Source organism: Ranitomeya imitator, chromosome 2, assembly GCF_032444005.1.
Source record: "Ranitomeya imitator isolate aRanImi1 chromosome 2, aRanImi1.pri, whole genome shotgun sequence".
Lineage (NCBI taxonomy): Eukaryota > Metazoa > Chordata > Amphibia > Anura > Dendrobatidae > Ranitomeya > Ranitomeya imitator.
The window spans coordinates 295071838-295084141 of NC_091283.1; the positions used below are offsets into that span (position 1 = coordinate 295071838).

General features: G+C 43.7%; 1 protein-coding gene across 1 annotated transcript in view; it reads right to left on the reverse strand.

Annotated features, from left to right (window-relative positions):
• Window positions 1-2825: 2825 nt before the first annotated feature.
• LOC138663287 (uncharacterized) overlaps window positions 2826-12304 on the reverse strand; it is a 63347-nt gene continuing 53868 nt past the window's right edge. Inside the window, exons 12-17 of the mRNA XM_069749464.1 lie at window positions 11577-11775; window positions 11390-11497; window positions 11175-11311; window positions 10562-10765; window positions 10087-10346; window positions 2826-3599 (exon numbers count right to left, since the gene is read on the reverse strand). Of these exons, the coding sequence (XP_069605565.1) occupies window positions 3037-3599; window positions 10087-10346; window positions 10562-10765; window positions 11175-11311; window positions 11390-11497; window positions 11577-11775 (1471 nt within the window). The 3' untranslated portion in view covers window positions 2826-3036. The remainder of the gene's footprint in view (window positions 3600-10086; window positions 10347-10561; window positions 10766-11174; window positions 11312-11389; window positions 11498-11576; window positions 11776-12304) is intronic.

Genomic DNA, 12304 nt, shown 5'->3' on the forward strand with positions numbered 1-12304 from the left:
ACTTTTTCAACGCAGAATTGGCTGGAATTGAGATCGGACGCCATGTCGCGTTTGGAGAGCCCCTGATGTGCCTAAACAGTGGAAACCCCCCAATTATAACTGAAACCCTAATCCAAACACACCCCTAACCCTAATTCCAACGGTAACCCTAACCACACCTCTAACCCAGACACACCACTAACCCTAATCCCAACCCTATTCCCAACCGCAAATGTAATCCAAACCCTAACTTTAGCCCCATCCCTAACTGTAGCCTTAACCCTAACTGTAGCCTTAACCCTAGCCCTAACCCTAGCCCTAACCCTAGTCCTAACCCTAACCCTAGCCCTAACCCTAACCCTAGCCCTAACCCTAATGGGAAAATGGAAATAAATACATTTTTTAAATTTTTTTTATTTTTCCCTAACTAAGGTGGTAATGAAGGGGCGTTTGATTTACTTTTATAGCGGGTTTTTTTAGCGGATTTTTATGATTGGCAGCCGTCACTCACTGAAAGACGCTTTTTATTGCAAAAAATATTTTTTGCGTTACCACATTTTGAGAGCTATAATTTTTCCATATTTGAATCCACAGAGTCATGTGAGGTCTTGTTTTTTGCGGGACGAGTTGACGTTTTTATTGGTAACACTTTCGGGCACGTGACATTTTTTGATCGCTTTTTATTCCGATTTTTGTGAGGCAGAATTAGCAAAAACCAGCTATTTATGAATTTCTTTTGGGGGAGGCGTTTATACCGTTCCGCGTTTGGTAAAATTGATAAAGCAGTTTTATTCTTCGGGTCAGTACGATTACAGAGATACCTCATTTATATCATTTTTTTTATGTTTTGGCGCTTTTATACGATAAAAACTATTTTATAGAAAAAATAATTATTTTTGCATCGCTTTACTCTGAGGACTATAACTTTTTTACTTTTTTGCTTTTGTTGCTGTATGGCGGCTCGTTTTTGCGGGACAAGATGACCCTTTCAGCGGTACCATGGTTATTTATATCTGTCTTGTTGATCGCGTGTTATTCCACTTTTTGTTCGGCGGTATGATAATAAAGCGGTTTTTTGCCTCATTTTTTTTTTTTCTTACGGTGTTTACTGAAGGGGTTAACTAGTGGGCCAGTTTTATAGGTCGGGTCGTTACAAACGCGGCGATACTAAATATGTGTACTTTTATTGTTTTTTTTTTTTTTTATTTAGATAAAGAAATGTATTTATGGGAATAATACTTTTTTTTTTTTCATTATTTAGGATTTTTTTTTTTTTTTTTTTTACACACTTGTAAAAAAAATTTTTCAACTTTTTTACTTTGTCCCAGGGGGGGACAATACAGATCGGTGATCTGCCAGTTTGCACAGCACTCTGACAGATCACCGATCTGTCAAACAGCGCTGCAGCGTTACCAAGTGTCTGCTCTGAGCAGGCAACTTGGTAAGGCACCTCCCTCCCTGCAGGACCCGGATCCGCGGCCATCTTGGATCCGGGACTTGCTGCAGGGAGGAGGTAAGAGACCCCCGGAGCAACGCGATCACATCGCGTTGCTGCGGGGGTCTCAGGGAAGCCCGCAGGGAGCCCCCTCCCTGCGCGATGCTTCCCTGCACCGCCGGCACATCGCGATCATGTTTGATCACGGTGTGCCGGGGGTTTATGTGCCGGGGGCGGTCCGTGACAAAGACCCTCTGATGCTTGACAAAGACCCTCTGAGGTTGAAACGTTGCACATATGGCACAATAAAGTGTTTCTTGTCTTCACCTGGATTGGATGCTGTCCTTCACTTCAATACGCTCCTGGCACATAGTGCCGGATGTCAGCTGCGATAAGCAGGATAACATGGACGGAATAGTACGTCTAATGGCAGAAAGGGGTTAAAAAAAAAAAAAAAAGAAAGGACCACAAATGCGTGGGTGCGTTTTTGAAAGGTGTGTCTTTGTGGCTGAAAAAATGCAGCACAAAAAATATGCCCGGTGGGCACGTAGTACAGAAGGAAGAGTGTAAGGCTGTCATGTGTAGACTGCTCTGCTGTCTGAATTACTCTGCAGTTTTCGTGAATTGCAATAGTTATTCGGAGTTAATTTGCCTATTAAGTTTTAACTTCTGTGGCTGCTCAGTCAGATGAGCTGCTGCTGGGTGTATCAGGTGACCAGGCACCCAGCCTTAAAAAAATTCTCATTACCCCTCATCTGTTGACGGTGAAAGAGTTATTAATGCTCTGCAAAGACTGCGCTTTGTAGATGCCATGTGCTGGCATACATTTTTGTCTCCATGATCACAGCACAATGGACATGAAATTACTTGTATTAAAAGGTAACTTCAAATGTCAAAGAGACAGAAGATTCTGGGAGTATAAACTCAGGACAACCTCTCAGTGCAGGAATGAATGTGTCGCATGGATTTATGTCTTTTTATATCAGTGAAGGAATTTGCTCCTCAGACCTTGTGGGGGAATCACAACACAAAACCAGACCCCAATCAGAGGACAATAAAACGTTCACACTCCTTATGTATGAACTGTTCCAATATTTAAGGCCACACCTGTTTATCCCTCTCCCATAATGATAGTTCTGCTTCATGTCACTTTTCTTATCTATTGCATAATTCCTGTGCCCTGTTGTGTATAAATATGTGATTCTTCAGATTTTGTTATACTGAGCCTGATGAAGAGAACTGAGTAGTTTAGAAACCTTGTAATTTGTTACCATCTTATCAGTTAGCCATTAAAAGGTATCAACCATCGAGGACTCTCAATTCTAAATATTTTTCTATCTTCTGGCTAACACGGTACAGAAATGTATATCTTTCCTGTATCTACTGTAGGTGCCAGTACAAACACTTAAACCGTAAAATAACAGCTTTATTATACAAAAAAAAAGCCAATAACAATATTATAACTGTTAGCGGTTTTTCTGCCCACACATAAAACGAATATATAAAGTATATACACAAACAGTGGATCGGATGCATGAATAAAGCCCATGTAAAATATTACATGTCAAGCCATGGACAATCCCCTCCCTTCTCCAAAATCGCTTCTTCAGACTTTGGACTCCTTAATCAAAAAACAGTTCTGTCCCTGGCTTCAGATCTCTCTTGGCAAAAAAGAGAATTGTTGGGGTCTCTCCATCTCCACAATCCAGAACCTTTGGCTTGAGATTGTTGACTTTCCCCAAATGATTTATCATCCGTCCAAAAGTGGACGGCATGTCTGGGTGGCAATCGCAAGGCACATTGGTTGCATTAATGCATAATTTTTGTCCTTTATGTTCAAAAAAGTAGATATATGATATTCCTGTCAGTGATCTCTGCAATTCTTCCCCTTCTTTAGAGCCCATAAGTTCTCCGTGATAATCACAGACCACCTCTCCCTTTTTAAAAGCATGGGTGGTCTTCACGGTATGCCCGCCTTTGCTGCTGTCCTCTATTATAACTAGTCCTTTCCATTTCTGCGTCCTCACAAGAGCTTTGATCTCCTCTGGAAAGTCGTTTTGTTTCCTTTGCATGGGGGGTTTCCAAGCACGCATCACTTCTACTATGGTTGGTACATTTGTTTTCCATCCCTGTCCTTTCACATAGTTTGACAATTGTTTTCTGCTGGGGGGTTTCCTGAAAGATTCTAAATAAAGGGAAAAAAATTAGAATAATCAGCACACATACCGTATTATTCGCTTTATAAGACAAACCCCAAATTTGGTGAAAGAGAAAACAAAAAAAATGTTTTTATGTTAAATGGGGCCCGTCTTATAATGTTGGTGCTGTCTTATAATCAGTATATATATGTCCCTCATCCTTGTACATGACCTTCCTCCCCACACACATACCTGGTATATATGTCTACTATCTTGGTATATATGTTCCCCGTCCTGGTATATATGTCTACTATCCAGGTATATATGTCCCCCATCTTGGTATATGTCTACATCCTGGTATATATGTCTTCTATCCTGGTATATATGTTCCCCGTCCTGGTATATATGTCCCCTGTTATGATCCGGTGACCTTGGAGCAGCATGAGAACTTTCACTGGAGTAGGTGGTCGCTATACTGACCGCAAATCCTGATCTTAACACTGCAAATAGAAGTAGCCGTGGAGTGTACCTAACCAATCCTAGACACCTCGTCACAGTCGGAGGACTAAATACCCCTAAAGATGGAAATAGGAATACTATCTTGCCTCAGAGCAGATCCCCAAAGGATAGACAGCCCCCCACAAATATTGGCGGTGAGTCGGAGAGGAAAAAACATACACAGGCAGAAAAACAGGATTTAGCACAGGAGGCCACTCTAACTAAAATAGGACAGGATAGGACAGAGTTCTGTGCGGTCAGTATTAAAACCCTTCAAAAATATCCACAGCAGAATATACAAAAACTTCCTACATCTAACTAAAGACGTAGGAGCGTATATCTGCAACTCCAGCGAATCCAACAATCAGAGCAGGAATACAATCAAAAACAAGCACACAGTCTGTGTGCCACAGAAAAAAAAACAGACACTTATCTTTGCTGAAATGGCAGCCAAGCAGGAAAAGCCAGACAGAGATCCATCATATCCCAAAGAACATTGACAACTGGCAAGGACTAATGAGTCCTGCAAGCCTAAATACCCCAGTCAGAACTGCAATTAGCAGATACACCTGTCCAAGACTGCAGCCCAGGAACCCTTGCATTACCATCTGCTACCACCAGAGGGAGCTCAAAAGCAGAATTCACAAAAGTACCCCCCCCCTTGAGGAGGGGTCACCGAACCCTTACCAGAGCCCCCAGGACGATCAGGATGAGCCAGATGAAAGGCACGAACCAAATCAGCAGCATGGACATCAGAGGCAAAAACCCAAGAATTATCCTCCTGGCCATAACCCTTCCATTTGACAAGGTACTGAAGCTTCCGCCTCGAAAAACGGGAATCCAAAATCTTCTCAGCAACATATTCCAACTCCCCATCAACCAACACAGGGGCCGGAGGATCAACAGAGGGAACAACGGGCTCCACATATTTCCGCAACAAAGATCTATGGAAGACATTATGGATAGCAAAAGAGGCCGGAAGCGCCAGTCGAAAAGACACCGGATTAATATTCTCAGAAATCCTATAAGGACCAATAAACCGAGGCTTAAACTTAGGAGAAGAAACCTTCATAGGAACATGACGGGAAGACAACCAGACCAGATCCCCAACCCGAAGCCGGGAACCAACACACCGACGACGATTAGCAAAACGTTGAGCCTCTTCTTGAGACAACACCAAATTGTCCACCACATGAGCCCAGATCTGCTGCAACCTGTCCACTACAGAATCCACACCAGGACAGTCAGAAGGCTCAAGCTGCCCAGAAGAAAAACGAGGATGAAAACCAAAATTACAAAAAGAAAGGCGAAACCAAGGTAGCCAAACTAGCCCGATTATTAAGGGCAAACTCGGCCAATGGCAAGAAAGCTACCCAATCATCCTTATCAGCAGACACAAAGCATCTCAAATACGTCTCCAAAGTCTGATTAGTTCGCTTGGTCTGACCATTTGTCTGAGGATGGAACGCAGAAGAAAAAGACAAATCAATGCCCAGCCTAGCACAAAAGGCCCGCCAAAACCTAGAAACAAACTGGGAACCTCTGTCGGACACAATATTCTGTGGAATACCATGCAAACGGACCACATGCTGAAACAACATTGGAACCAAATCCGAAGAGGAAGGCAATTTAGGCAAAGGCACCAAATGAACCATCTTAGAGAACCGGTCACAAACAACCCAGATAACCGACATCCTCTGGGAAACCGGAAGATCGGAAATAAAATCCATAGAAATATGCGTCCAGGGCCTCTCAGGGACCGGCAATGGCAAAAGCAACCCACTAGCACGGGAACAACAAGGCTTGGCCCACGCACAAGTCCCACAGGACTGCACAAAAGAACGCACATCACGCGACAAAGAAGGCCACCAAAAGGACCTACCAACCAAGTCCCTGGTACCAAAAATGCTAGGATGACCAGCCAACACGGAACAGTGAACCTCAGAAATCACTCTACTAGTCCATCTGTCAGGAACAAACAATTTCCCCACAGGACAGTGGTCAAGTTTATCAGCTTGAAATTCCTGAAGAACCCGTCGTAAATCAGGGGAAATGGCAGAAAGGACCACCCCTTCTTTCAAAATACCGACCGGTTCCAAGACCTCAGGAGAATCAGGCAAAAAACTCCTAGAGAGGGCATCAGCCTTAATGTTCTTAGAACCCGGAAGGTACGAGACCACAAAATCAAAACGGGAAAAAAAACAAGGACCATCGAGCCTGTCTAGGATTCAGCCGTTTAGCAGACTCAAGGCAAATCAAATTCTTACGATCAGTCAAGACCACAATACGGTGCTTAGCTCCCTCAAGCCAATGTCGACACTCTTCAAACGCCCACTTCATAGCCAACAACTCCCAATTGCCGACATCATAATTGCGTTCAGCAGGCGAAAACTTATGGGAAAAGAAAGCACACGGTTTCATTAAGGAACCAACTGGATCTCTCTGAGACAAAACGGCCCCTGCCCCAATCTCAGAAGCGTCAACCTCAACCTGAAACGGAAGAGAAACATCCAGTTGGCGCGACACCAGAGCAGAAGTAAATCGACGTTTAAGCTCCTGAAAGGCAGAGACAGCCGCAGAGGACCAATTCGCCACATCCGCGCCCTTCCTCGTCAAATCAGTCAAGGGTTTAACCACGCTGGAAAAATTAGCAATGAAACGGCGATAAAAATTTGCAAAACCCAAAAATTTTTGAAGGCTCTTCACAGATGTGGGCTGAATCCAATCATGAATAGCCTGAACCTTAACCGGATCCATCTCTATAGATGAGGGAGAAAAAATAAAGCCCAAAAAAGAGACCTTCTGCACCCCAAAGAGACACTTGGACCCCTTCACAAACAGGGCATTGTCACGAAGGATCTGAAATACCATCCTGACCTGTTGCACATGAGACTCCCAATCATCGGAAAAAATCAAAATATCGTCCAAATATACAATCAAGAACTTATCAATATAAGTTCGGAAGATATCATGCATGAAGGACTGAAAAACAGATGGAGCATTAGTGAGCCCGAATGGCATCACAAGGTATTCAAAATGACCTTCGGGCGTGTTAAACGCAGTTTTCCATTCATCACCCTGCTTAATACGAAGAAGATTATATGCCCCCCGAAGGTCAATCTTAGTAAACCAACTAGCTCCCTTAATCCTGGCAAACAAATCGGTAAGCAAAGGCAAAGGATATTGAAACTTGACCGTGATTTTATTCAAGAGGCGATAATCAATACAGGGTCTCAAGGAGCCATCTTTTTTAGCAACAAAAAAGAACCCCGCTCCCAACGGTGAAGAAGATGGCCGAATATGCCCTTTCTCCAAAGACTCCTTAATATAGCTCTGCATGGCGGTATGTTCAGGCACAGACAGGTTGAAAAGTCGACCCTTAGGAAACTTACAGCCTGGAATCAAGTCAATAGCACAATCGCAGTCCCTGTGCGGTGGAAGAAAACTGGACTTGGGCTCATCGAATACATCCTGAAAATCAGACAAAAACTCTGGAATTTCAGAAGAGGAAGAAGAGGAGATTGACATCAAAGGAACATCATTATGAACCCCCTGACAACCCCAACTAGTCACAGACATGGACTTCCAATCCAACACAGGATTATGTACCTGTAACCACGGAAAACCCAGCACGATAGCATCATGCAAATTATGCAACACCAGAAATCGAAAATCTTCCTGATGGGCTGGCGCCATGCGCATGGTCACCTGTGTCCCAAACTGGGGCTTATTTTTAGCCAAGGGTGTAGCATCAATGCCCCTCAAAGGAATAGGGTTCTGCAAAGGCTGCAAGGGAAAACCACAACACCTGGCAAACCCAAAGTCCATTAAGTTCAAGGCGGCGCCTGAATCCACAAACGACATGACAGAAAATGACGACAATGAGCAGATCAAGGACACAGATAACAGAAATTTAGGTTGTACAGTACTGATGGTAAATGAACTAGCGATCTTTTTTGTCCGCTTAGGACAGACTGAAATGACATGAGAAGCATCGCCACAATAATAACACAACCCATTTTGACGTCTGAATCCTTGTCGTTCTGTTCTAGACAGAATCCTATCACACTGCATTGGCTCAGGAATCTGCTCTGAGGACAACGCCACAGCGTGCACAGTTTTGCGCTCCTGCAAGCGCCGGTCAATCTGAATGGCCAGAGACATAGAATCACTCAGACCAGAAGGCGTGGGAAACCCCACCATGACATCTTTAACGGATTCAGAAAGACCCCTTCTGAAAATTGCTGCCAAAGCATCATTATTCCATTTAGTCAACACAGACCATTTTCTGAATTTCTGACAATACAATTCTGCCGCCTCTTGACCCTGAGACAGGGCCAACAAGGTCTTCTCAGCTTGATCCACAAAATTAGGTTCATCTTATAATAATCCCAAAGCCTGAAAAAAAGGAGTCTATATTAAGCAAAGCCGGATTCCCAGATTCCAGGGAAAACGCCCAATCCTGCGGGTCGTCACGCAGCAGGGAGATTACGATTTTTACCTGCTGAATGGAATCACCGGATGATCGAGGCCTCAGAGCAAAAAACAGTTTACAGTTGTTTTTAAAACTCAAAAATTTGGACCTGTCACCAGAAAACAAATCAGGAGTAGGAATTTTCGGTTCTAAAGCAGGAGTCTGAACAATATAATCTGAAATAGCCTGTGCCCTAGCAGCAAGCTGGTCTACACGAGAAGCTATTTCCTGAACATTCATGCTAACACAAAGCTCCTCAGCCACCCAGAGATTAAGAGGGAAGAGAACAGAAAACAGACTAAAGGAAAAAAAATGGCTCAACACCTTCCTTCCCTTCTTCTGAGAGGCATTTAACTCATTATGGGCCAGTTGTACTGTTATGATCCGGTGACCTTGGAGCAGCATGAGAACTTTCACTGGAGTAGGTGGTCGCTATACTGACCGCAAATCCTGATCTTAACACCGCAAATAGAAGTAGCCGTGGAGTGTACCTAACTAATCCTAGACACCTCGTCACAGCCGGAGGACTAAATACCCCTAAAGATGGAAACAGCCCCCCACAAATATTGGCGGTGAGTCGGAGAGGAAAAAACATACACAGGCTGAAAAACAGGATTTAGCACAGGAGGCCACTCTAACTAAAATAGGACAGGATAGGACAGAGTTCTGTGCGGTCAGTATTAAAACCCTTCAAAAATATCCACAGCAGAATATACAAAAACTTCCTACATCTAACTAAAGACGTAGGAGCGTATATCTGCAACTCCAGCGAATCCTACAATCAGAGCAGGAATACAATCAAAAACAAGCACACAGTCTGTGTGCCACAGAAAAAGAAACAGACACTTATGTTTGCTGAAATGGCAGCCAAGCAGGAAAAGCCAGACAGAGATCCATCATATCCCAAAGAACATTGACAACTGGCAAGGACTAATGAGTCCTGCAAGCCTAAATACCCCAGTCAGAACTGCAATTAGCAGATACACCTGTCCAAGACTGCAGCCCAGGAACACTTGCATTACCATCTGCTACCAACAGAGGGAGCTCAAAATTTCACAACACAACAGTCCCCCGTCCTGGTATATATGTCTACTATCATTGTATATATGTCTACTATTCTGGCATATATGTCTACTATCCTGGTATATATGGTATATACATGCTCTTGTGTTCAGACTGCCAGAAAATGGCCGGGTAGGCGGTACATGTGCAGGCTGCGACCTGCGGACATTTTCTTGAAGTCTGGACACAGCATGTGTTGCCTCTTGGTAATGCATGCTGGGATATGGATAATGGCGGCACCAACCGGAAAATGCCGTGAAGCCCTCCCCCCCGTGGACCCGTGAAGCCACCGCATGCACCCCCGCAACCCCCTATGTTAAGATTTTTTTATTTGGATTTTAAGACTCACCCCCATTTTACCCCGAAATTTGGGGGAAACAAAAGTGCGTCTTAAAATCCGAAAAATATGGTAATTTCTGTAAGCATAGGCCTGGAACACAGTGCCATCTACTACACATAGATTGGAAATGAAAAGAAAGGGAAAAAAACCTTAAACTTACCAGCAGCGTCTTCTGCTCTTAATCTTTTCTGAATACCGATCCATTTATTTCGCAAAAACTTTGCATGTTTCAGGTTTACTTGTTTACATAGCTTCATCGATGGTGGTGAAGTAGTGATTCGTACAGGGCACCTATCCATCAGCCTCTGGTACATGAAATTGCGCGGACCCTCACTTTCCTCGCTGCCGCTCTCTCCCTCGTCACTTTGGCACTCCCTGCTCGGACCTTCACTGTTGGTCCTCACCCTCTTGGCGACATTTCTGTGAAGGGAAAATGAGAGGTAAGTTAAGGTAATGGGGTTTTCAAGGACATTTATGATTGATGACCTATTTGAATGCCTCTCTTGACATTAGCATATGGTGTATATTCTGAATGAGCATTGTGGAAACGTCACGGAAATCACTGGAATGAACAAGACCATTGAACTCAAATCTGATACTATGGGAGGTAGTTGGTATTTGGCCAGTGCTCTTACCCAGATGTTTCTCCTTCCTTGTTTTCCTTCATTTTCATCAATTTTTTCATTCCCTCAACCAAATCAGGGGTGAAAATCTGGTGCTTAAGGTCCCCATAATATACATAGTTATCCGTTGTGGATCTACTGTCCTGTGACATCTCATCTGCCCAATGCTCATACGCAGACGTTGCCATCTTCCACGTCACAAGGGGCAGGTTGAACCTAAGAAGGCAGAAATGGTTAGTATGGCTAAAGGCCCCTTTACATGCAGAGATGGAGATCTCTGGTTGTAGAGAAATCATGAACATACCGTTCCTAATGTACATGGCCACAAACCTGCCACAGATTGTCCACAATTTTGCTGCACTCGCAGATCTGCCAAACACTCCTTGAACAATTGTGTGTTTTTAAAGGGCCCCTAAGACTATATTGAAAATGCGTCCATATATGCGAAAATAAAAATTAGTTGCTTGGAGCAACAAAGCACAGAACATCTTTACCTGAGCAATTTAAGACGCCTAAACTGTGCTCAGATTGATTTCTATGGGCAACATAGACAGTAGTGTTTTTTTTCCCCCCTTTGCCTTATTTTCAAAAATAAGGCCCTGTGTTCCTCCCCCCTTCCACTTACTTGTTATGGAAGCGCTCCAGGTCTTTTGTGGGATTTTTAACTTCCTGCCCAGTTAGGGAAAGAAAAAACTGCTGCACGGTGGTTGATTGCGGTTTCTGAAGTGTTGGCCGTATCTTCTCGAAATACGTGCTAAAAAGCTGTTAGTGAAACATTGGGTTATGGATTTGATTCATCTATATACTCTCCATGTTCCTCCTAGGATTTCTAACACTTACCTGCTCCTCCTCATTGTCCATTATAACTACATCATGTCCTGTGTAAACCGCTGCGAATGATCGTTCATCGTTGTCTTGTACCTGCTTCCTTTGCAGCCATTCTTTTACCTATAGGATATGAACCACAGAGAATCCATTACATATGACCCAGCGACATATATGTGAATAACTGGAAGGAGGAGCTTACTGTTAGTTTTTTTGGTACAGATGGTCTACGCCTGTGTCTTAAAATGAGGATTGCCATGAGGTAGTATCCAACGAGAGCCTTGTCAGTGTCACTAATTATTTGGTCCGACCTTGCCTTCTCAAAGATGGTGGTCACATGTTTTTTAGACGCTTGTAGTATTTTGCAGCATTCTGTGTTTGTGAGTGGCAGGATACCCAACCTGTATGTGTGATGGAGAGAAACAAAGACAAGTTATAATAATAATCATCAATATAGCTAATTTGGACATGTGCGTGTGTCTGTGCTCAATGAGTCATCCACAGCTGAACAGTAACTTAGGTATCCATAGTTACTACCACTAGCAGCTAACTGCCTGGGCGTAACCATGGATACCTAAGGAGAGGAGCTCTCCCTGGTGGTGAGTTAAAGCATAAACCTTTTTTGCAACACTGAGGCAACACTGTGAGGCAACATTGCAAAGATGGATCAAATTGAGCGCGCTGCTGCACGCAGAGAAGCGACTCACATACGAATGCGTAACCTGCGTCTTCATGAAACAAGACGAATGAAATTGTTGAAGAACTGCTGATGCAGCCTGACAGAGGGCGGCCAGAGCAGGCGAAACGAATGAAGTAACTGAATCACGTAGAGCATCTAATGCTGAACGACAACGAGCAACACGCAACGCACAAAGTGATACACATATTTCACAAATAAGAGAACAAGATAGAATACGTGTCCAAAATGCC